The sequence below is a fragment of the Desmodus rotundus genome, chromosome 7 (genome assembly GCF_022682495.2).
Source record: "Desmodus rotundus isolate HL8 chromosome 7, HLdesRot8A.1, whole genome shotgun sequence".
Classification (NCBI taxonomy): Eukaryota; Metazoa; Chordata; class Mammalia; order Chiroptera; family Phyllostomidae; genus Desmodus; species Desmodus rotundus.
The window spans coordinates 101518604-101545831 of record NC_071393.1 but is presented as its reverse complement, the minus strand read 5'-3'; the positions used below and the strand labels follow the sequence as shown (position 1 = coordinate 101545831).

The 27228-nt window shown below is 39.6% G+C and overlaps 1 protein-coding gene across 1 annotated transcript; it reads right to left on the bottom strand.

Moving 5' to 3' along the window:
• Positions 1-527: 527 nt before the first annotated feature.
• CGRRF1 (cell growth regulator with ring finger domain 1) lies at positions 528-27228 on the bottom strand. The gene is made up of 6 exons (XM_024568243.3): positions 26979-27228; positions 14816-14955; positions 7224-7401; positions 6921-7068; positions 1295-1402; positions 528-1071 (listed from the first exon to the last, which is right to left on the bottom strand). Exons 1-6 carry the CDS (start codon positions 27080-27082, stop codon positions 751-753), a joined length of 999 nt encoding a protein of 332 aa, XP_024424011.2. The 5' UTR covers positions 27083-27228; the 3' UTR covers positions 528-750.

Sequence of the window (27228 nt, the reverse complement as noted above, 5' to 3'; positions counted from 1 at the left end):
AGGAAATCTAAGGTAAGGCATTAAGGTCTTCCCTGGTAGATCACAGTCTGTTAATCTAATCACATTTGACAGTAAATTTAATTATCCAAGAAATTTTATTATTCTTGTTTTATATACCTGCTTCCTATAAATGAGTGTCATTCAAATCTATGATACACTAACAACAGTCAAGAACTGTATCTTGCATTTATAATTTAAGAACCTATATTTAAAAATTAACATGTGTGTTATTATGTGACTATGATTATAAGGAAAATTAGAAAACAAACAGGTGGATATTTATAAAAACTGGCATTTCAGGGAAGGACACACAGTTAGAAGCCCTTTCTAACTCCTGTGTAAACTGAGGAACATGCAATTACTTTCAGAAGAATTCAATTTTCCCAACTGCACTCTGGACTATGGCAAAGGAAAAACATGCAGAAATCTTCAGACTTTCACTTCCTCAAATTTTAGATGGACTGCTTTTTGGAATTTTTCTAACTGATATTAGCTGATAAAAGGCCAAACATTGACATTCTTCTCAAGAGCTGAATGCAATTTTATGTATTAACACAGATGGTGTTCCGGGATTTACCATACGGAATAGGAAGGAATAATTAAATTGCATCATCCAGGTACCGCGCAAATCTGAAGTTAAAATAGAATTTTCATTGACAGTCAACACTGTAGATTCCATGTTCTGATTGATTCCGAGAACACACTTCTGCATCTTTAGTGGAAATCACATCTTCAGTGGCCACGGCATCTTCAAAGAGTTTTCAGTTTGTCTTTATCTTGCTCCTTGCAACCGCAAAGCGCAAAAGACTCCTGGACGAACTGCCTGCACATGGGGCAGCGCTGGAAGTGCCTCACGCAGCCGTCGCACAGGCACGTGTGCCTGCAGGGCAGCAGCACCCAGTTCACCGTCCCGTTCTGGCACACCACGCAGTCCTTGCCGTGCTCCTCTGCAGCGTCCGCCGCACCTCCCGAGAGTCCAGCCCTCTCCAGCAAACCGTGGGCTGCGCTCTCTTCTTCAGGAGAGGAATTGCTGGAAGGAGTGGAGTTGTTATTTGCGGACATGAAAAGTTGCTGAAAAATCAAAGAAACAAGTTTAAGATAATTACAAATGGCAATTACTCTTTAACCCTGGGGGTCATAAGAGCTGCTTAAAATTTATGAGCTGGCACATCCAACAGCAAATCATAGCTAACTTCTATGGTAACTAACTGAAGAATATTATCCCTTTATACATGGTCATTCTTTGAAACTGCAAACAAAAGAGACAAAGATAAGACTGCAGGGTCCAACTTACCTTGAGATCATAAAATTGACCTTGAGGCAGGAGTAAATATTGATATAATATTCTACAGGATAGTTTATAAGTTTTATCAGGAATATGAATTATTGACACCATGGAAATCTAAAATAAAAATTGAACACCAGTCAGTACAGTACTTAACCTCTTTATATTATTTCACAGATATGTGAACATGTGTCTCAAATAAAAATAGTCGGCTGATAAATTAGAAAACTTACAATAATTTATTTAAATCAGTCACTACAAAGGAACCAGTTACTGACATATTTTTGCCAGACTTATTTTAATTATACTTGTTTACAAATTTAATGTGATCCCCACAAAAAAAAAAAACCAGTAAACTTTTTTATACCTGAGTTGACTCTAAAATTCTCATATGGAAACAAACACATAAGAATAGCTAGAAAAATACTGAAAGGAAGGCTATGAGTAGGGCTAAGCCTGGCCAGATATTAAAACAAACTACCGAGCCTCTAAAATTAAAAGTGTGGTACTAGCACATGAATAGACAAATGAAAGACAATAAACAGTCCAGAAACAGACCCAATTATATCTACAAATATGATAAAGGTGGCATCTCAAATCACCTGGCAGAGAGAGCCTTTTTAGTGCAAGTATTAGCAGAACTGAATAGCTACCTGGAAAAACACAAAATTAGATTTATTCCTCATACCATACACAAAAATAAACTCCAAAAGCATGAGAGATCTAATTGTAAAAAATAAAATTATACAAGTAGTAGGAGAAAATATGTGCATTCCTTTTTAGTCTCAGTGTAGGGAAAGACTTTCTAACTCTAACTCTCACCCAGAAGCAGATAAATCTGACAAATCTGACTATAAAAATTTAAAACTTGCATGATAAAAAGCAACATAAGCAAAGTTAAAAGATATATGGCAAACTGGAATAAAATATTCACAGACTAAGGGTTAATATTCCTAACTGATGAACAACTTTTTAAAATTGAAGAAAAAGTGACCAAATATCCCCTAGAAAAATGGGCAAAAGACATGCACAGACAATCCACAAAAGACACAAACATGGTCCTTAGACATATCAAAAGATGTTCAATTTTACATGCATGATAAACATAAATAAAAAATTCACTAAGATACCATTTGTCACTCATCAGATTAACAAAAACTCAAAAGCTTGTCAATACACTCTATCAGTCATAATCATTCTCATACATTGCTGGTGGAAATGTGTAAAAAGAAAAAAAGAAGGTTCAACTCCAAAGGCACAACCCCAGTAGAAGGGAATGCAGGAATTCGGAACAGGTGACATGCACTTACCCTTCAGCCATACAACCTCAACAATATAAAAACATGTACGCATAGGTTGTCGTAACAAGACGACTTGTTAGTGCAGAATACTGGATACTACCTGAACGCCCAAACACAGGAGATTGAAAAGATGGCACCTGCACACCCTACATACATGGAGTGCTCTGCAGCTTAAGGCAAAACCAAACCAATGTGAGGAAGATCTCTATCAACTGGTCTAGAGTGATTTCTACAAGATATTGTGAAGTAAGAAATGCAAGAACATTTATAGTATACACAGTATGCTACCTTCAGGGTAGAAGAGATGATATATATAATCTTATTATTGCAATAAGAAACATAGGGAGGAAAAACCAGAAAGTAATGAAAACAATGACCTTGGTTAGCTACAGGGACTGGGGTGTGAGAGGGAGGAAGGGCATACAGAAAACAGCAACATCTGAGTATTCGACTTAACATAGTTTTTTTACTTTTGGGAAAACTAATTCAAGTAATTTATGAACACAATGTTTTACTATAAACCTTCAGTTTTTGGCAGGAGATGACAGTTTGAGCACAAAAATAATTAAATTCAGGAATTAAACCACTAGGAAACATATCAACAAAAAATAAATAGTAGGTCTCTTGCTTATAAACTACTGAGGGCTGACCGGAGGGCAAAAACTAGAAAATGATCACTTTGCAACCACCATGGGAAAGACAAAATCTGGCAGGAACCCTCCATGGATATTCAATCAGGGGGAAATGCTGACAAAGAGCAGAACAGACTTGTGTGCTCTTGAAGGGCCCCCCTACAGACTGCGCATGATCTGCAAAGGAAGGAGAAGGGGACAATGGAGAAATCAGAGAGCGCTGTGACTGAGGGGTCAAACTTAGTGTCACCAGTGACAGAGCGAACCTTGTCCACCTCTGAAGGGGACGGCCTGTGAGCCTGTGTCGTGGCCTGTGCCGCACACGGGCCGAGCCCTCACAGCTCCAGTGCGGTCGTGACACACCGTCAGCCAAACAAAACGAGAAGGGTTCCACTTCACACGAAGGGTGTGTGTGTGTGACTGCATTCTTCAGTAAAAGCTGACGTCGTAAGACACAAGGGGAAGCTCCGGGGGTACCCCAGACGGACGGAGGCTAAGGACACGACAAATGCTGGGTCTAGACCAGAATCTGTACTGGCGGGAGAGGCTGTAAAGACTACTGGCCGATCAACCAGTAAGTTGGAGTACAGGTAAAGACTGCATAGAATAAAACATCAATGTCGGATTTATAAAGTTGGTAATTACATTGTGATTATAAAACAGAACATCCCTATTTTTAAGAACTACACACTGAAATATTTAGGAGTAAAAATCATCATGCATGCAACTTACATTCAAATCATTCATTTAAAAATATATACACACACACATACACCTACATATATGGCAAATAATGAAAATGTGCAATGTTAACAATTAACTACAGGGATCTAGGTAAAGGATATATGGGTGTTCTTTTCTTCTTGCAAGTTTTTGAAATTATGTCCAAATAAAAAGATTTAAAAAAAAAACTCTATTATAGTTAGAGAATACTCTTTACAGCTTTATAAGGATTTATTAATTTGGCAATGGCTTCAAAGGCTTTTAATACTAAATCAATTTTGTATTAATAATAGTAACGTTATCACCTCATATTAACAATCTTATCATTTAATAGTAAAAGACTCTGAAGCTACTATAATGCTAGTTATAAATATATATGTAGTTGTAGGGATACATTTTATACGGAGAAGATGTTAATAATCTAATACTAAATGAAAGCAGGTCACAAAATAGTGTGTGTAGTAAGTTGATCCCATTTCTGTTTAAATACTACACATACAAAGGCCTGGAAAGATACAAATATTCACAGCGGTTTTCTTTGGATGATACGATAAACGTGATTATTCCTTTTTTCCATATGGCTTATCTAGAGTTTTTAATATTATTGCTGTCATAAACATGTATGGTTTGAGTAATTACAGAAAAACTAATGTAATTATGTAAAAATGAAAAAAATTTTAAAGTCAAAATCTTGTGGTAACAATCCCTGCTTTCCTTCAACTACCTATGATAACGAACTAGTTTCTAACTACACTATTTAAATGTAATTTTTTACTGTTACAATAGGAATGGGAGAGTTTATTTTTTTTAGATTTAGAGTCTCTGACTCCTAGATAAAATACTGAGAAAACACTTATGAAAAAGAATTATGAAATGCTGTTTGCTTTTAAAATTATGGGCAGAGAACATTATAAAATATACTAACAATTATGCTTTAGTTCTGATGTTTAGTCCTAATCTGAGATAAGAGATGGAGAAACAGGATTTAACAGGAAAAATGCGGGGCGGGGGGGGCGGGGAGTCTGCCCAAAGAAGACACAGAGAAGGACCAATGACTCAACGTTTGAGAGCCAGGGACGGGGCTCCCCTGGAGGAACACGCCTCTCACATCTACAGCAGGGCCCTGTGGTCTTCATTCCAGCTGAATCCAGGACCTGGTAAGCAACTCTTCCCCTATTTATAACGTCACTGAATTGTACACTGAAAAGTGGTTAAAATTGTACAGCTTATGTTATATATATTTTACTATGCACACACCAAATCCTTATGTTTAGATGGAGGAGGAAAAGTCAGAAAACAAAGACCATCAGTACCTCAAGTCGAAACAAAGCACCAACCCAATGAGGGGAAGAGGAACCAAAAGGGGAAGCTGCGAGGAAGGTGACTGAGAGCTGACCCTTTTTGTTTGGAGTAAAAGACAGAAGTAGGGGAGCTTAGAAGAGATGGGGAACACAGTGGTGAGAGAAGGGCTGCCTTGTCCAGGGCGGCAGGGGTATGAAACACCAACCCACGAGGTCTTACTTCTCTTCAGTTGAAAAGGGAGGTGGGGGAGGAACCAGAAGATCTCTCCTATGCACTTCCTCCAGCAGGTGCAGATAAGGAGTTTTGCCCTCGAGCTCTGGGAGGCTCACTAACGTTGCTTGTATGACTTTTTTTCACACTGGTTAAGTTTATGGAGTACCTCCTGTGTTTCAGGCCCTGTGCTAGATTCTGAAAACACATGCTGGTGGTATGTCTTTTATTTGGGGGGAAAAATAGCTGATTTCAGTTCGACAGAACTTCAATTTGGTAAGATTAAAACCCCAAAACCTAGACTGACTTAACTGCACATAAGCAGGGTCCAGATTTCCCAGTAAGGGTCTATACCTTCCAAAACTCAATGCATGCTTGCTTTCGGGGAGATGTCCCTATTAAAATAAAAGGGCTGGGGGTAATGGCACAGAACGACACAGGTTCATAGTCAAGCCCATCTCTTATTTCCTGAATGACTGAGATTTTTTTCTTCACACTTTCAGTCTTTGTAAGAAGGATATTTGCTCTAATATCCAAGGTTGTTGGAGGGGATAAGTAAGTTAATGTTAGTGAATGCACTTTATGTGCCACAAAGTATCATAACGATGTCACCATATCTTTATTAATAAACAAATCTGTATCGTGCACTTCGGAAGAGCAGTCCGTTGTGTACAAGGGCATTCTTGCCATGATAGGATTTCACCACAAGTTTACTTCACGTATAAGCTTCTACCAAACTTAGAGGATTGTCAGGGCTCAGGTCCTCTTAAATCTGAGATGCTTTTATCTTCCTAATAGGGATAAACTACCAGACTAAAGAAATAATTAGCATAAGATGAGAAAAGTAGTTATCACTGTAATTACTGAAAACACAGGCACCAAACACATGTAAGATGCAGGTGCAGCAGAAACTGCAGGGCAAACAGGATAACTGTAAAGCGCAAAGGAAAGAGTGGGCACTGACTTCAAATGCAGCATTTCCGCTCACTGCCCTCCAATGCTCATTTATTCAGGGCTACAAATGCTAAAAACAAAAATGCTTCCCGACAGACTCTTCCACGTAGCAAACATGACAGATAAGTTTAACTTAATTCAAATACAGAGGTAGGCAAAACTAGGATAATGCTAGTTGTGAGTTTATACTTGTATTATTAATTAATGTATTATTTACTTGTATTACAACTGTAAACCTACTTTTGACCATCTCTGTATACTATAGCTTTTATTTTCTAAATATTCTAATAACCCATATGGAAAAAAAAAGTCGTAACTCTGAAGGAGCTGTTACATGTATAAAAATCATGTAGGTATACTTCCCAGGTATTCATCTTTTAAGAAAAATGTGTTTTCAAGCCAAATGCATATCCTCAGAAATTAAAATAAACCTTTTTCTATATCACCAAATAATTAAAAACCATTTTCTTAATCACTTAAAAGTAATGCTTCCAAAACTTTAAAATTACTTACAATATCATAAATCTCTCGGTCATCCTCATCAGCAAAGGTCAACAGTGCTACCAGTGGATAGCGAGATCTGGGCACTGTGCCAAAGTCTTCGATTTTGGTATCTTTTGGTAACTGGCAATATATTTCTTCTTTGCTGTCCTTTTTAATACTTTTTGAAAGTGTAAAGGTAAATTGCCACTATACCCAGAAATACAAGAATATGCCAAAGGTGATCAGCAGTAACTTAGCAACACTTTATTTTCTCCATAAAAAGTCTAATGTCTACGATTTTCATGGGCTAATGGATGGAAGATAAAAGGATACAAATATTGCTCTTGATAGAGATACTCGCTATACAGAGCATCCTCCAGTGCCTGGGGAGTGCTTATTTGGAAGCAATAAATGTGCTTCTGCAGAGCCTCATACAACTTTTGAACACTGCACCCCCAGTAGCACGTAAGGAGGCTATCTTCAAGGCAGTCTGTTGTCAAGGTTATGCCGGCTGTAGAAAACAAACAAGAAGACAAAGAGAAGAACGTTAATGTAATTTCTAATATAATTATACACAGCGAGTAGCAGAAGCTTCTCTTTGGATGTTGGCCAGGCTGCTGGCAGTTAGAGGAACTCATTAAAGGGTATGTGCTTATAAATGAAGGAACTGTCTCTAAAACAGGAGCTATAAAAACCTTATTGTCTACACAATTTTGAAGCACTACCAGTAAACTTTATTATTTATACATTTATGCTTGGAAATGAGTGATTTAATTTTGGGGGTGACTTCAACGCTTTCCCCACACAGATTTTAAAAACTGAAATACAGTTCACTATTGTTAACCTGCCACTTGATAGGTCTATAACGGTAACTGCAGTGAACAGCAGGGCTGTTTCCAAAAGCAGACACCCGCACCCTGTTACTACAAAGAAGCGAAGTGCTGCCTCTGAAGTGCATACACTCCACCCACAGGTCCACACGATGATCACTAGAGAAGGAAAAACATTTAAAAGAAACTGAACCTTGCTACTATTAATATACACACTGACAGCGTTAATATACAATCTTGACAACTTTAATGCACACTGTTGTCACACAGTTACTGTCCCATGTAATATGCAAAATATCCTGAGGGCAGAGTGGGGATTCCACAACATGGAGGGTTTAGTAGTGATGTCCCCACTCATTTGTTTGCTTTCAGAGTAGTAAGATATTGTAATTTGAGTAGAGCTAAGAGGGTACATAAATCATAAGTAGACAAATTATATTACCTAGTTTCACCTACTTATTTATAGCTTAATTAGGATGTATCATGTGCCACCTATGTGATTTCTTCCTTTGTTTGGGCAGTTGCAGCAATATCGAGCTCAAGGGCGGAAACGTCCAGGGCCCCACACTGCTGGCAGTGCAAGCTGCAACACGCAGTCCTCAGTGGCAGTGGTGTGCTCGCGAAACCGAAAGTAAATGTTCTTGGTCATTGTGAGGCAGGACAGTAAGCAGCTCGGAAAATTCCTTCCCAGTAAAATGAGGGAAACTAAGATAAGGCAGCTACGCAAGGCCAAGCAATTAACAACCTGCTAATAAATCACATGATCTTACCTTCCCCAACCAAAAAGACACTGAGGAGCAGACAGTTTATACCTCTCCTCGGCAACCAGAGAGTGAGTAGCTTAACCCACCCTAGTCAGGAAGAGAGAGGACGGAGACCCAGTTGGTGCTATTAGCACCAGCAAACCCCAGAGTGGACGAAGTCAGGAGAATGAATAATAAAAAGCCCAATTAGAGCCAGACAAATCCAAGATGAAAGTAAAGCAGTGAAGCTGACCAGAGAATGATCCCAAACTCCCCTATCCGCTCATGTTGGTTCATCAGCATATTAAAGCACGTACCTGGAGAGCTGTTGAATATTCTGTTGAGACTCTCTCCTGAGGCCTTCCCTAAAACCCCCACCTTTAGAATACAGGTAAAGACCCTGAAGATAGAGGACGCAGTATGTGCTCTTGCTTGAGCATGCCCACGCCCACCTTTCCTCAGGTGTGTACTTTTACTCTTCCTCCTAAGCTCGAAAGGTTCCCAGGAGACTTGCACCCAGTGGAGCAGCAGGCAGTGGTGACTATTGGGCTAGACCACTGAACCTGTCTCCAAGGGCCCTCCTTTTGCCTCTGTGACTTCCTTTCCTGAGTCTAGGCAGCCCAGTGTGGGCTCGCTCCTGTGGCGGTGATCTTGGCTCTTCTGCCTGAAGCCTTTCCTTTGTTTCACTGTGCCCAGCCTTAATAAACACACTCTCAAAATCACCTGCACTCAGATCATGAGATCATTCCTACACAAAGTCAAGCACCCACACATTCCGGACTGTGCCAGGGCAGACCCACCTTGGTCCCGGTCCCTTTCCGGTGACAACTGTTCCTGGATGAACAGCCTTGGTTTCTGATTCTGGCATTCCAAACCTACTGGCAAGTCTGTAAGCTAGTCGATACCCTTTTATTGGAGTAGTTTATATTTCTTGCTAATAGATGTCTGATTAATACATTACCTATTTTTTCAAAGGTGATCAAGAGAACGTGTTGGAAGGAGATACACAAACACCACCGGAGGATCCAGAGGATACTGAATATTGTACAATGTACAAATTCTCAGATTCTGAGTGTGTATCGTGGCAGTGACATAGAGCAACTTCTAATCATAGTTAAGCAAAAATGTTAATTGACAGGAACTTTGCACACATAATCGACACAAAATTTGATTTCACATTTTTATGACTAATTATCAGGTATTAATTCAAGAATGGAGACATTCATGTGCTATTTTTTTCAATTAGCTGTTAAATAGGTGAAAAAAACAATCCATTAATACAAATTTAAAATATATATATTAAAAATCACACATACTTTTCTCAATGTCATTTTAGAACCACACAACATGAGGCAAGGAAAAAAAAAAACCTGGAAGTCAATGGGAAAGGGGAAAAAATTTAAAGCATACCACAAAAGTGGAAAAAGAAAAAATGATCCCAGAAAATGATCACTTAATATTACTATATTACTGACATAAAATATGTATGTATTAGGCTGTTCATTGCAATACTAGTTATATCAAAATGCTGGACTCCACACCTAAATGTCCATCAATAGGGGATTAACTTAATAAAATATGGAATACTCTCCAATGAAAAGTACGATGAAGCACTTAAGAAACATCGAGGCATACCAAAATAACTGTGTATAGCACTACACTTCAGAATATACCTTAGATGAAAAATGCAAAGTGCAGAAAAGTATACAGGGTGAGTTTACGGTTGTGAGATGCAAAACAGAGCTTACTCTTGTATTGTTATTACTGTATTATTTTCCATGCGAACAACTGTGAACCCACTTTTTGCCCCACCCTGTACACAGCATGCTACTGTTTCTCTCACAGAGATTATATCCAAATATATGTTTGTTTACACTAAAAAAGAACAATGGGAGGAAAAGCCTCAAAAAAACAACTTACAGAACATACATAACTACCAGGTCATCTGCTTTGTAAAAAGAGAGTTCCAGAGATTCAGAGCTAAACGAAACTTGTTTTCAGACTTTGCAGACTGACTAAAATGGGGAGTGTCAGCGACTACTGATAACTGGACATGAATCAGATTTCAATATGTTTCTGATATTAATATGATAAGCAAATGAAAAAACTAAAGAATCTACAAAACTCTGCTCTTCACAATCTTTCATAAAATTCTCTGTTACATAGACTAAGAATATATTGATTTACACTCACTGATAATAGTTCAAATACCCCTAGGCAACATGATTCTCTCTTGAGTTTTTATCACTTTTCTGCAAAGATCCTTATGCTCAATTCCCATTCTCGTATTTCCTTAGTCTTGTAAAATTCAGCGCACGTGTAATGACATCTTAGATCAATAATGTTAACAGAACTGGAGTATAAACATAATCCAGAAAACTCCGAATTCAAATGAAGTGAAGCAGCATGGGTATGATTTCTCTCAACCTGCCCTTACCTGCTTACCTGTAACAGCCAAATAAAGTGTAAGAAACAGTGTAGGAGACAGTCTTTCAAAAAACTGAAAAATATCGGGACTATCATCAAATGAGTTGAGCCATTAAAAAAAGAGAACAATGAGGCAGAAAAGCCACAAACCTTCTTACAAAAAAATCTCTGTGAGCGAAGATGTAATATACAAAGAGACCATGCATGAGGAGAATAAAACCGGAATATTCGGAAGTGGAAATGTTAGGTTGTGATGCATACAGGTTCAAATTCCTCCGGAAACGTGTGTGCCGTTTTGCGTAACCCGTTTGTTTCTGTCGGCCTGTACCAGGGCGAGTAAGTCCAAATGCCGGGAAGTTGTCTACAGAAGGGCAGCAGAACTCCTGACCTGGAGTAATACAACTCGACCACTACGTCCTAAATACCTACTTTCATGTCATTAAAACCTCTACACCAGGTACATGGAAACATCGTAAATCTGAACACGTATCATTACATAACAACAAAAACCCCCAAACCCACCCAGTAAACAGAACTGAATGAGTAAGATTAAAACGGACTCTCTGGTTTATTTTCACGTAAATTAGGCCTCTAGAAGTTCCTCTTCCCTCTTTTATGTGCCAGGCACCTTGGATAGAGAGATTTAAAAACAAAAACAGCCCTGGCTACTGCAGCTCAGTGGATTGAGCACAGCCTGAGAACCAAATGGTCACCGATTCAATTCCCAGTCAGGGCACGTGCCTGGGTTGCGGGCCAGGTCCCCAGTGGGGGCCCCATGAGAGGCAACCACACATTGATGTTTCTCTCCCTCTTCCCTTTTCTCCCTCCCTTCCCCTTTCTAAAAGTAAATAAATAAAATAATAGAAAGCCCCCCCCCCCGAATTTTAAAACTATCTATACATCAAATGAAATAACCTTTTAAAATGTCAAAATTATTGCTCAGGATATTATTTCAATATTCTGGTTGGACATCTTTACACCCATTGTTCCACAGTTTAAACAAATGAATTTTATTCTGCTGAGTACAATTCCCACCAAAATCCTTCTCCTGATTTCCCCATGGAAGGCAGTTAATGAATGATATGCATTGGTATTTAAAAATTAAAATACTTCAATAAGCACGCTATAAATCCCCACATTCAAAACTTTTTCTTGTACTTCAGTAATGCTGCTGTTGGTTAGCACCCAGTGTGCTGGGCATAGCTGGGGAGTCTTCTAGGTAGTGGGTATCTTTTCATTGGCTTCTAACATTTATAGGGCAGGCTCTATTTAAACTACTTGTCTTCAAAGCAGATTGATGGATTTCCTGACACTTTCTAGCTCACAAATGTCCTGTGTTTGTTTGCTCATAATGCATCAATTCTTAACTTTTTCAGTGGCTCCAGGCTTGGGGACTTGGGCTGTAGGAAGAACTACTTTGTGCTAGTGTAAATTTTTTTTAAGACAGAGAGGAAGGGTGGGGAGCAGAGAGAGAAACACTGATTTATTGTGCCACTTATTTATGCATTTGTTTGTTGATTCTTGTATGTACCAGGGATTGAACCTGCAACCTTGGTGTATTGGGACGACCCTCTAACTAACTGAGCTACCCACCAGGGCCTGAACTAGTGGAATTTTTTACTGGCAGCCATGCTCAAGAGCCAGATGTGAAACTACAGAATGGCCACAAAGGTCAGAGATAACCCAATTCTGTACCTTTTATTCAACATATTTTCTAAATATTAGTTTTCTCTGTCATACCATAAAATTTGGTTTTCCAAACTTTTGGTCAAAGAGTGATGGAATGAACTCCTTATTTACCATTAGGGGAGAAAAGGTCCTTAGTTCAGTTCATAGAGGTCCTGTGTATATGTGTGTGTGTGTGAGTGTATGTGTGTATATATATATATATATATATATATATATATATATGCACATATATATACATATACATATTTTAATATATATATATACATACACTCACACACACATACATATATACAAACACAGTATAGTGTTTGTAGTTAAGAAAGAAGACTAAGAAATTATTTATTTTTTCATTGTAAGTCAACTTAAGGTTGATATCCCTATTGACTAAGTACACTAATTTTTGACAAATGATTCTGGAAGTTAGAGGCAGGAAGGTGACTAGACAAGAACGTTCACAGAAGACAAGGGACCAGGATGTCAAGAAGAAAGGACTGGTCCAATGTTAAACACCGCAGAGGGAGCACTAACTCAGGCCTGAAAAGTATGCAGTAAGTTTTATGACTGCTGGGGGCCAGAGGTAGGGGACAGAAATGCTAATTAGTGACCTTGGAGAAAGTCATTTCAATAGAGGGATACAAGGTCCACCTGGAAAAAGTCTGACCATTCTCAGTATGAGAACGGTTTGTATGACATCCTTGTAACCTGGCAGCCAAGGAGAGTGGACTGGAATGAGCATGTGTGAACAATGACGACTTCACTGTCCTAGTCAGTGGGGGCAGTAGATACTGTTGGGTGAGCATGTGTACTGTGTGGCTCTCATTTAAAATGACTAAGTGAGTACAGCAGTGAATCTGCATCAAATTTTGCATTAAGCTTGAACATTCCTCCATGGACAATATTTGGATAATTCAGAAGACAGCAGTTATGGGCAAGTGATGATTGGCAGCTTCATTGCAATGTATCCACTCATGCATCACATCTTGTGCAATCTTTTGGTGAAACATCAAATCACCCAGGTGACTCAGTCCCCCTACAGCCCAGATTTGGTGCCCTGAGACTTCTGGCTTTTCCCAAAACTAAAATCACCTTTGAAAGGAAAGAAATTTCAGACCGTCAAAGAGATTCAGGAAAATACGATGGGGCAGCTAATGGCAGTTGGGGGAACTGTGTGAGGCCCCAAGGTGCCTACTTTGAAGGGGCCTAAGGTGTCATTGTCCTGTGTACAATGTTTCTTGTATTTGGTGTCTTCTTTAATAAATGTCTCTATTCTTCTTGGATACTTTCTGGACAGACTTCATATAGATAAAAATCAGACAACACTGCTTTAAGTAAAAGGAAAGCAGACTAAGAGAAGAAGATAAATGCAAACCACTTTTCAGAAGCCTGGCTGTGAAGAGAGAAAGAAATAGGACAGTAGCTAGAATAAGATGAAAAGTTGAAAAATTTGGGGCTGTTTGTTTTTAAATACCAGAAATGTAAGCAAGTGTAAAAGGTGATAGAGTCTCGGCCAAGAAAACTTAGAGCTACAGAACTATATCTAAGACTACCTCTGCTATATCTTTACTGAACCATCACAAAAGCATTTACAAGTCCAAAAGTTCAAAACTGAGTTCATCACCTTTTCCCCAAAACCTGCTGCTCCCCCTATATTCCTCACCTCAGTAAAAGGACCTGTCTAGGAAGAACCCAAGCAAAGAACTCGAGTCTTCCTCAGCTCTTGTCTTCTGTCTTCCCTGTTCCCAACAGCCCCCTTCTCTTTCACTCCACAGGTTCCTAGATAGTCTTGCAAACAATTTTTTTCCAAGTACAGAAACAAACAACCACCATCTATTATTACCATCTACCGAGATAATTTTATACCAAAATACCGTGCTTTCAGATTATACGACAGCCGTTCGGAAGGTTAGCAACCTCACATTAACTGTATTTACACTACACCATTCTCACACTGAAGGCCAATGGAAATGGCACAGTGTGTTAACAGAGTTCTCTTATGGACACCTGAGATATTTATTTTTCTCAAATGCCTTTGGCTGCTAGTGGATAAGTTCCTTAGGAGCAAGGTTTGTGAATTATTAATCTTTGTATCTGAGTATTTAGTACAGCTCCTGCACAAAACGGGTGCTCAATAAATGTTTGCTAAGTCTAACGAAGAGAAAGCAATAGAGAAAGAAAACTAAAAGGCTAAAAAGGGAACAGAGAAAGAGAGAAAAGTCTTTGGAAAGCAGCTACCAACTTGTAATTGAAGCTGAAGATGGATTAGAGATCTCCAAGCCAAAAGGATTCTTGACTTGTCTCATTTGCTTTTTGAAAACTCTTGCGTTGAACTGGGTCTCTTCTGAATTTCTCAGAATGACTGGAACATCCCAACCAAACCTGAAGAAAGGTAAAAATAAATTAATACATAATCTTAACAAATGCTGAAACTTTGCTATAGGTAGAATGTATGCTTCATTAGTTAATCCTTTTAATGTAAGTAGCAGAAAAAGAGATTAAATCACTCAATTTACATTATATTAAAGAATTAATCTGGAAATAAGAGAGATTAGAGTTCCCACAGAATTGCATGCGATATATTGTTCAGTTGGCCAAGTCAACATGTTCTTGGAACAGAGTTCTACTGTTAACCACAAAGGAGTATACTGGTTATAAATTGTACCTAATGTAACAGCAAAAACATGACAGATTAAACTGTTATAATGATATGAAAAACAAATACATAGTTAATATGCAGACCATTTGATACCATTTATAGAATGAGAGAACTTTTACACACCAAATAAAGCTTTTCATTTATATTGCACTTCTCCTTTTAAATTTCATGTAAACATGTAATAATACATACTGACAGACTTAGGAGGAAAATAAAAGGGACTAAATTCAATTCTTTTTTAAAAAACTTATTTTTTGATTTTAGAAGGAGAGACAGGGAGAGAGAGAAAGAAACATAAATTTGTTGTGCCACTTATTTATGCATTAAATGGCTGATTCCCGTATGTGCCCTGACCGGGTATCGAACCAGCAACCTTAGCGTATGAGGATAACACTCTAGCCAACTGAGCTACCTGGCCAGGGCTCACTAAATTCAATTCCTTATAAAATAAGAAAACAGTTAAGTTTATTCACTTTAAATAAAGTAACTGAAAATAAATACGTATCAGTTTACCCAGGGGACTTTAGGTTAAGCTAGCAGTTAGGTTCGTACTTGGATGCACTCTTTCTCTCCAAACACTTAGTAGTGAGAGAGAAAAATAAAAAGAGAAATCAAAAAAGACCCCACTGAGCCCTGGCTGGCATGGCTCTCATTTGGTTGGACGTCCTCCCACAAAGCAAAAGTCGCAGGTTCAATTTCTGGTCAGGGCATATGTTGGGGTCATGGGCCTGGTTCCTGGCTGGGGCACATGTGAGGCAACCAATCGATGTTTCTCTCCCTTTCTTTCTCCCACCCTTCCCCTCTCTTTAAATAAAGTCTTTTTTTAAAAAAAAGATACCACTGAAATAAGTAAACAAACTGTGGTGTATTTAAACGAAGGAACAGAAGAACTCGGCAATGAAAAGGAATCAATGGTTGCTATGACCACATGGATGAATCTCAAAAACAATGTGCTGTGCAGGAGAAATCTGACAAACGAGTACATGCTACGATTCCTTACCATGAAGTCTGAGAGCAGGCAAAAGCCATCTATGGCAGAAACAAAAAGCAGAACAGTGGTGGCTTCCGCGGTGTAGAGGGTAGACCGATGGGAAAGGGCATAGGGAGACTTTCTCTGGCGATGGTAATATTCTATGTCTTGGTAGGGTTTGAGTTGTATAGATGGTGTGCTGGATACCACTTAGGATTTGTACACTACACTGTATATAAATATTACTTCAAAAGAAACAACTATAAACAAAAACAAACACTGAACTTTATGCAATGCTTTTGGGTAAAGAGTACAAGTTACGTTGACGCGATCAACAAAAAAGATGGACTGAGGGGTGGCTGAAAGGATGGATGGGTCAGGACAGATATGTAACAGAGACATTACAGCAAACGTTCACACAGAACCTAAGTTATGGGCATATGTGTGTTTACTGTATAATTCTTTCATTGTATGTATGTTTGAAAAATTTAATAATAAAATGTTGGAAAAAGAGACATGGTTGGGCATAAAGATATCTTTATGAATCTGACAAGGGTAAAACATATAAAGTAACACATAAGGCTTACATTACAACTTGATGGGTTCTGAGTCTGCAGTAGGCAGTGGCAACCAAGCCTTCACATAGTAAGAGGGCCTTACAGGTTGTCCACTCAAGACAAGGGCCAAGGGCCAAGCCCAGGTTCACAACTTGAGTCCAGGAGCTGGGTTAGGCCAGTATCAATATGGGATAGAATTGCCACTACGAGCCCTGGTCCTTGACTAGGGAGCAGGGGGTTGTCTAGAAATCTGGGTGGAGGCAATTATAAAATGGTTAAAAAGCAAGAAGAATAAAGGGAGGGGGGAAAACTTCCACTAAAACTTAGGTTGCAAACTAAAATTTCAAAACAACATGAATAAGTTGAATGCCAAGAAAAAGCCAATAAAATTAACAAATGGAATAAAATTTCACTCTAGATTAACTTAATTGTATAGAACAGTTGGACAAGACTGTTCTGGTTCTGCCTAAAAGATCTGCAAACTAAGCCTCTAACAGATCAATCTATTTCCCAGCACGTTAACTGCATCCCAAAACAAAGCTCAAGAACATTTATATGAATACAGAGCATCGAACATCAGATAAAGTAAAATCCACAATGTTTAGTGTTCAATAAAAAAAACTACCAGGCAGGCAAAGAAACAGAAAAATATGACCCACAATAAGGAGAGAAACTCATCAATAGAAATAGACCCCAGAAATGATACAATACAGATACTAGAATTAGTAAACAAGGAAATCAAAATAATTGTTATAACTATACTTTTTAAAGAAGATAAATAAAGATCAATCATTTCATACAGAGATATGAAAGATATAAAAAAAGACCCATATCCGTTGCTGAAGATGAAAAATACAATGTTTGAGATGAAAAACATACTGAATGGGATTAAGAGCAAATTAGACATTACAGATCAGAAGGTTAGTAAATTTGAAGACCTAGCAACAGAAAGTATCCAATATGAAACACAGAGAAAAAAAGGCTAAATAACAAAACACTGAGCTGAAGGACAACTTCAATCAGTCTGATACACATGTAACTGAAGTCTGCAGGGGAGGGGCAGAGACAATAGAAGAAAATACAGACTAATATCACTCAGAAACAGAGATGCAAAAATTCCAAGCAAATTGAATCCAATATAGAAAAAGATTAATACATCATAACCTACTGAGGTTATCTCAGGAATGCAAGGTTGGCTTAGCATAACATTAAAACATTTTAATGTAATTCACCACATTAACAGAGTAAAACACACACACACACACACTATGATCATCTCAATACATGCAGAAAAAGCACTAGCTAAAATCTATTGTCTATTCCTGATAAAAACCATCAGCAAACTAAGAATGTAAAGGAACTTAACCTGATAAAGGGCAGCAACAGCAATAAAAAATGTATAGTTCACATCATACTCGAAAAATTGTTTTCCTCCTAAAATCAGGAATAAGACGCAATAGCCCTGGGTCCTTAAGCAATCACTCAACCACTGTGTAACTCCCACCTGTGAAAGCTTATGACGGGGCTTGGCACTATGTATCATCAATGATATTATCAATGATAATGTTGATGACGGAGTAGACTTAGGCATTGATGGAGGGCTAGAGAGAAAAATTAACTTCTCCTCGACTTTCAGAATCAATCACCCCACAGGTTCTGTCTCCACTGCTCACCACTGCCCCAGGGCCTTCTGAAGGGTCAGTCAGGTGTGTGCAGTGGTAGGGCAGAAGACACAGCCTTCCTATGACAGCCGTGAGATAACTAGTACCTTCCCCTTCCTTCCCTCTCCCCTTGCAGTGAAGAGAACAAATGAAGAAAAACCACTCTGTGCATACTCATTACATTCCCTGGCCCCTTCCTCATAATTTTAATTCTCCCTACCTCCCCCCACCCTTTTCTTCTTTACCCCCTCTGCCCGGCTCCTCATACCCACACCACCAGCAGTAGAAGCCAGAATGCAGATCTCATAAGAGTTCATTTCTACTGTAGGTTCAAGTACTGCATTTCAGGTACTTGTCCTGTTGTACCTAAAAATTTGAGCCAAAGAATTGTTAAAGACAGAGGAGCCAGAAAGTCCAAAAGGCAGGGCTTTGGGGAAATAAATGGAAGCAGCCTGTTGTGAACATGAAATGCCTTTGTAATATGCTTTATAGTCTCCATGATACATCTGGTTTTAATATAACAGATATTTCTTCAGATCTTTACATAAAATCAATGTTGTAGGAAAATATGCTATATCTGCTCTCTGGCTTTGTATACACTACAGAGTGAAACAAATAATTTGAGATGTAAAGTGTTGTTTTCTTTAAGCATGGTTATTCAAGGCTGCTTGGCCCATCAAGAATTGACAAAGCATATCTATTATTAAAATAAATTCACCTCTACAGGTTTTTTATTTCTCTGCCTCATGCATAATCTTGGGTCTACATTTCTAATATCTTAAGGTCCTTGATTTAACTCATATATGTCTTTTTAAATTGGTATTATGAATCTTGCTTAATCTGTGGCCTTTTTATCCTATGTAAACTTTTTACTGTGACAAAGAACACACATACAGAAAAGTACACAAAACATAGTTCAGTGAATTACAAAGTAATTGTTACTCAGGTTAAAAATCAAAAAGTCTTCAGAAAGTCTCCTGGTGTCAACTCCCAAGCACTGTCCTTTCCTTCCTCACTATACTGACTTCAGTCACTGTAATTTAGTTTTGAATTTTATACAAGAGGAAGTATGCTATGTATGCTTTTATTTCCTATTTTACAACATTTTGCTCGAAGATTCAACCATATAGCTACACTTAGTGCATTTTTGTGGATGTATAGTATTCTGTTGCGTAAACATACCATAATTTGCTAATTCATTCTACTTTTAATGGACATTTAAGTGGACCTCACATTTTGGCCATTATAAAGAATGCATATGTGAACATTTGCATACAGGGCTCAGTGCTCGTACGTGCATTTGTTAGGTACGCACTGGGAATGGAATTCCTCAGCCATAAGGTCTGTGCTTCTTCAACTTTAGTGGAAAATGCTTACAACTCTTGTAAGTGGGTGTCAATCTACACTCCCACCAGCAATGAATGAGTGCTCCCCTACTCCATGTCCTTGCCAAAACATTACTAGCCATCATGGTGTGTGTGTGGTGGTACTGCATTTTGTTTTAATCTCTATTTCCCTGATGACTAGTGAGGCTGAGCACATTTTATATTTATTGCTACTTGATTATCTTCTTTTGTGAAAGCCCTTGTCAAGTTCTTCTGTTTTTCTACTGGTCTCTCTATATTTTTCTTATTGATAGGAATTCTTTTGATTCCTGAATATGAGCCCTTTGTTGGATTTATCTTCATCCCTTCTACATCTTGCTTTTTCATGTTCATAATGGTATCTTTTGAAGAACAGAGTTCTTAATTTTAACGCGAAGTTATTAACCTTTTCCTTTAAGGTTAATGGTTTTGCTCTTTGGCTTTTCATTCCTGCCTTATCCGCATTATGTCCTAACGCTGCTACATTTCCCAGTGACAATGTCAGGCAGTTTAGTATTCCTGTCATCCTAGAGGAGTTAGCCAAGCGTGGCTAGAGCAGACAGCACTTACACCTTGACTCCCACACTTGACTCTGCCAGCTATGTTCCCCTGCCATCCTCATGCTTCGGAGGAAAAGGGGGTGCAGTGCACAGAGTAGAACTCACTGTGTAATAGAGTGACATCATAGTCCGACCACACCTCTTGGCCTAAACATTATGCCTAATGTATCTAAGATCATGTAAGCTGTGTTTTGGGGCAGCTGATACACTGATGACGCAGGCTGAGCTTTCAGCTTAGTGTAACCCTAAACCTTTGCACATGCCTGACCCAGCGTGAACATGCTGAGTTTTGTACAAAACTCCGCAACTTTCACAATTTCAACTTGTTTGATGTGAATCAGTATTTCCATCTTTAATGTATTGTTCAAAAGCCAAGGTGCACAAATGTTGTGGAATAAGGTTAAAAACTGGAGGCTGGTTAAATAGCAATCCATAATGCAGGGTGACAAATGGTTCTGTACAATACTGGGAAGTAGACCCAGTAATGTGTCTCTGGCTACCATCCTTACATCTGGCCTTTTTCACATTTTTAATCAAAAACTTGAATAAAGTCATTGATGTCTTGTGTATCCTATCTGACATAAGAAATAAAATAGTAAAATAGAAAGTTGACCGATTTTCTCTTCAATCAATTCCATCTTTATCATTTTTCCCACTAAAAGTCATTTTGGTAACTGTTAGTATTGAAATAACGACTAAATAAGTATTTTCAACATTCACTACTTTGTCTTTTATATAAACTGAGCCCTCCTTTTTTTCCACAAAGAGAATTTTCCATTCTCTTCCCTTTGCTGTTATAATTTTATACTTAATCCTCCTGGATTTTTTTATAACTGTTTTTTTCCAATTTCTAAATTGTTTGCTGCATATTGCTGCATATTTCTTCATAATGCTTAAACTTCCAGTACAGCAATAACCTGTGGACTTCCAATTCTGTTCACATGTTTTCATATGGCATATACAATATCTTACCCTGCACACGCTTCCTAAGCTGCTTTTCGGTAGCAAACACAGAACTGACCTCCTCTCCTTGTGTCTGAAATCTCACGGAGCCCCCCCATGAATAAAGGTTACTTTGAGGCTGAAGTTTCAAGCTCAGCAGTAAACAATTTTTACCACCCTTTCAACCTTCGGAAAACACAGAGGCAGTTTGCAGGGCCTCCTCTCCTGCCCAATCTCCCAAAAATGGTCTCACTTGCCTAGTTGGACTCTGAGACTGATCAGTACATAAAAACCATTCCTAAAGATAACCCTGGTAGGGGGAGGTGCGCCACCTCTGAGGGAACTACTGTGCTAATGATAAGACTTTGAAAAAGTAACTCAATCTCTACAATTTGGAACCCTTAATTATAAAAAGAAGGGTTAGAGTAAGAGCTCTTATGGCCCTACTAAGGTTTGAAATGCCATTTCTACACTTTTGGGTTTTCTTTTAAAATGTTCCAAAACAATTCTTGCCAATGCATCATGTATTTTGTACCCTGAGCCCTTACAAACTAAAGTCATATTCTTTTCCTAAGGAGAAGTCTGTACCTTATCACCAGCCTCATCACACACAAAGGACCTGATGCCTTTGACAAGTCAGATGAGAAGGAGTCAAGGTCAGTGTTTCAGGCAGGGCGGACTCCTCATCAGTTACTGAAACATAAAGAACTGTTAACCAAGGACTGCAGGACTGAAAGGGCAAGGAGGGGACACGAAGGTACCCCAGCATGAAGCAGTTACTGCTGCTAGGGCTGGACACAAAGAAAACAGTGGGGCTTATCACAAGTTAGAAACTTGAAGAAGGGATCCCCAGGAGCTAAGACCCAGACCTTTTTGGTAGGAGTTCTGGCCAGCTGGTGCTGACATCTCTGAAGGAGGGCCATGCAGCTGGTTCTAGGTACGAGGAAAACTGTAAACTGAAGTACACTGCTGCAACTTCGGCCGACTGTCACTGCCAGGGTGAAGGCTGACACTGCAGAAATGTAGACCAGGAAAACGGAGCCAACTTTTAAGAAAGAGACTGGAAGGCTGGAGGAGGAAGATAGCAAACTAGCACAAGAGAAGTGTGGTTTGCAAAGTCCCAGCCAGCCCCAGTATCAAAAAGCAGAGAACAGAAGAGGGTGTTGGCAGCTGAGACAACAGCCTTTGAGAAAGACCTGTAGGATGACTTACAGTAGATCCCTGTGGCAGTACTGAAGGACACAGGGACCTCCCCCAAGGGGACCTGACCTCCCCTTCAATCAGAAGCTCCCCGTCGATGGATTGGCTTCCATCTGGAAGCTGATGAAAGGTCATAACTCTCCACTGTTGTGGCTCAAGTAAGGGTTTTGGCTCCAGACTTGGAGTTTTCCCTTCTGTGCAGTTCACGTAGCATTTAGTAAGCCACCCGTCTATTTTATTCCCAGGGACACTGTAATCCGTTAGCCACTGCCGAAGATCCCAGCAGGCCAAAACATGTTCTGCTGTGTCTTCCACTACCCACTATGGAACATATGCCCACCTTGACTCCTGTGGTTGTGTGTTGCCACTAGACTTTAGGTCAGGAGGTCTACCCTAAGGGCAGCATCTCTCACCATCATAAGTCACCTAGGGAAGGCAGGTGCCAGGGATTCTCAAGGATGTGTCTCCTCTCAGTAACAAATTTCTCAGCGTCTTCATGAAAAGTGTACCTTCTGTGCCCTCTTGAAGAATGCAGTAGGGGGGTGGGCATGCAGACTGCATGTAATAAATCCAGTCCAATATTCCTATTTTCCTTATTCTTCAGATTTCTTCCTCAGTATGTGGGGAAAGTTCCAGCATGTCAACCTTATGAAATATAAGGCCACCTCTGAGTCCCAGTTTCAGTCAACCAAGTATGAATTTAACAATTTCGATTCAGAATTTCTTGAGAATACACCCAAATCAATAAATCTTATCTGACTGGATCTAGTATTACATTCTGTCCTGCTTAGCCTAATCTATTTACAATCCATTCTCACATATACTTCCAAAGTTCTCAATGATAAAAACTAGCAAAATTTTGCAATTCTTTTAGAGGCTAGGCTATTTCTAACCAGTTCAGAATTCTGTCCCTGAGCCTCCAAACAAAACATAATAGACGCAGGTCTTGAGTATAGACACCCTTGGCAAAGCAACTGCCCTAGGCGAGGTTATTATGAAATCTTTAAGCAAAGGAAAGTTGGTTTTCTCATACACAGAAAGCAGGCTGCTTCAATCAACAAAGAAGGCTCACACTGACTTGGGGTTTTAAGATTCTCAGCTTTGTCCAAGTCTATTCAGATGTTCCCATTCCAAGCTTCAGGGCTCTGCTTCTTTCCAATCAGTGTCCTCAAAGAGACATCTACAAGGCTGTGTAATTCTATTATCAGCACAATTAAAGCCGTGTTCAATTTTTAGCTCTGTGGCGACAGAAAATAAAGTACTTTAGAACCATAGAAACTCTCCATTCTCTAAGATTTGATTTGAGAATTAAAAGATCTGAGTTTGTCATTTTCTTTCTGTAACTACTCCAGTGATCTCAAAAGCAACCATCCTACCCACCCTTCAGTCCTGTAGTTATCATTATTGCCATAATGGTCAAGTGTGTTAGCCACCTGGTCCCTCAAGGTACTTGCTTCAGAAATCATTTTATCACAATCACCCAAAGGTGGTGAGTGATTTGATTAACTGTGATGCCAATGTATGTCATGTGTTACTAGATGAGTATTTCCCATTGGCAAGGAGCAGAAGAAATGACCAGACCACTCCTCAAACACCATCTTTGAGGGTTCCCCCCGCCCCGCCCAGGATCCTGTTCTTAGTAATTTCTTTATTGATATCTTTATCAGTCCAGCCAGAAAACCAAGCCACACCGGTTATTTTAACAGAGATAATTTAATATAAAAACTGTTAACCAGATGTTAAAGAACTGAAAAGGCAAAAGGGGACACTGAGTATCAAAGAAGTGGTAACAGTAAGAAGCAATCACTTTCCTAGGACAAGGAATAGAGAAAAGACTTAGTAAAGCCTAGCAATTTGGAGGAAGGATCCTCATGCAGCTGGGATTCAGATCTGAGGAAAGGGTATTGATATCTTTGAAGGGGTGCAATGAGGCTGGTTCTAAAGAAGTGGAAAACTATAAACTGGAAAAACTGGGACCAACTGTTAGTGTCAGAGTGAGGTACTATGGCTGTGGTAAGACAGACAAGAAAAGAAAATCAGGTCCTGGCTGGTGTGGCTCAGTGCACTGAGCGCCAGCCTATGAATCAAAGGGTTGCTGGTTCGAGTCCCAGTTGGGGCACATGCCTGGGTTGCGGGCCAAGTCCCCAGTGGAGGGCACATGAGAAGTAACCACACGTTGGTGTTTCTCTCCTTTTCTTTCTCCCTCCCTTACCCTGTCTAAAAGTAAATAAATAAAAATAAAAAATATATGTATATTTTTAAAAGAATCAAACAGGAAGCAGCAAGTCCTCTTGTTCTCTAACCTTTCACTCTTCTCCCCTATTGGCAAAGCCTCATGGGCTGCCAGCTAGCAAAGAAGAAGTGTGACTTAGAGGTTCTGCCTCAGATTCACAAAGCAGAATAATGGTGAGACAATATATATGAAGCTGAGAGACAATAGCTTAATAACCTGTAATCAAGAAGAAGCAGGGAGTAGCTGCAGAGTCAGGGTCCCCAATTATCTGAAACTGTTAAAAAATGTATATTGCTTTTTGGTCTCCTTTCTGCACAATGCCTGGCAAATAGCAGGAGTTTAATAAATGTGTGCAGCTAGGGTTCACAGAAACCACCATGTAGCTAAATAGAAATACCCTACTTCTAGTTGCGTGATTCTTTACTATTGCTACTGGGGTTCTTTACCATTGATATTGCTATGATCAGAAGTTCTTGTTCTTTCTCCACTCCCACACAGTGCAGCTGGACAAGGAGAACAGTGGGAAGAAGCAATGGGAAGGAAACTCAGAGCTAACCTGAGGTAAGAACCATGGGAGAGCAGACAGATGACCACTAGGGGATATATTTTGCAAGGCTAAAAATAATGACAAGGGTGAAGAGCATAGTGGATTAATGGATTTACCTTCTGCCTGGGGTACTAGTAGAAAGTTGTTTCAATGAGAGCTCAATGAATCTGCAACCTTGGCTTAGGTTAGCAAATAAATGCTAGTAAAACAGTTGTCCACATGGACAGAGCTAAGCCAGATGGAGAGGATAGTTGAGTTAGGCTCAAGATGACTGGTCGGACCCAAATCAAAATGACTAGCACTGACATGGTCTTGCAGCCTCAGCATTGTTTAGCCCAGAATTCCCAAAGGTCTACAATTACCTAGGCTTCCTCCCTTAGAAAAGCCATACCTAAATGTAGTATCATTAAGTCTTCAAACAAGTCTTAAACCTGGCTGAGCCAGGATTTGAACCTAGGCCTGTCTGATACCAAAGTCTGTCTCTTAACCATTATAAACATGGCGTTTCTGGCCACCCATCACACAGAGATGCTGCCGTCATTATCAATACAGCCTTCACTCATTTCCCTCTTCTCAATACTAAAGATAGGTATCTAAGATATCTAATTAGTTGGCTCATTGGAAAATTAAAATTTAAGCAATTTAATGCAATTACCAACTACTTATTTCCCTTAATAGAGAAAAATTGTATTTCTTTAACACAGTAACATTAACGTTACAGTTATTTAAAAATCCTGTGTTAAGACTACTTTTCTCAAATGGGCAACAGCTCCCTAATTCCAGTTACAAACTTTCTTGAAGGGCAATAGCAATAAAATCTGATGGACCAAGAATGACGAATTGTGTAAAATTGGCCTTAATAGTTTCCCACGCACAAACAAGGAATTTTATGCTCTTCTGCTTACGGTGTGGGAAGCAGTGTGAAAGTATAAAAACTTTGCTTAGTTCCTAAAGATGGTATATGTCAGAAAATGGCAAGGGCTTGTGTCCTTTCTTTAATCACTTATATTGTGATCAACGGGTATTTTTAAACTCATTTTACATATCCTGCCTTATTCACTAACATGTCTCCTCTGCCCCTCTGCTCACGTTGTATTCTCTGAAATGCCTTCTACTCTCCATTGCACATACTGTACTCCATTTATTTTTCAAAACGTTCATTCTTCAAAATGTAACTCATGTCTTTCTTCAACAGACGGACTAGTAAAATGATTTCACCTAGCTCTATCTATAAGGCTTCTCTAAACACGATACAATGGAGTTCTGTTACAAGTCACGCTGAGGCCAAGGGCTCCGTGCAGAAGTACAACAATCAAACTTGTTTACAGTCCATGTCCGTGCACTGTACCGCAGCTGACTGGACACTGTAAGCACACAGTAGGCCCCAATCCAGGAGAGAAGCCTTTTGGACAAGCACTCATTCCCAACACCAAGACCAGACACTTACCGGATGCTTTATTACCCAGAAACAAAGCTGGGTACATAAAATCCGGCACCCCCACCCCCCTTTGCCTGCAGCCACAGGGATCGTTCCTGGGCAGTGATGCAGGTGTGGTGTTCACCTCGTTTTCTTCGAGGAGCCAGTAGGAGCCCTCGGCACCGGATCCCCGACAGCCCCAGGTGCTCCAGCGCCGCAGCGTCCCAGCTCACCGCGACCCTATAACCTAGCTGTCTACCCCTCCATCGCTTGCCACTAGCTCTGGGGCACTTACCATCCCAATACCAGGCCGGCGGTCACGATGAAGCAGGTAAAGACCACCGCGATGTAGAAATGCGGTGAGTACTCATAAAGCGTTACTAGAAACAACGCAGCCATCAGGATCTTCTAAGCTGAATTGGGCATCCGGCGCCCAGCTCAGCTCAGCCCGCTCCACCAGGATGAAAGCCACTACGGTGCCCCGCAGCGGACAAACTTTGTACCTCCGCACTTGCCCGTGGTCCTGATAAACTGGACTTCTGGCA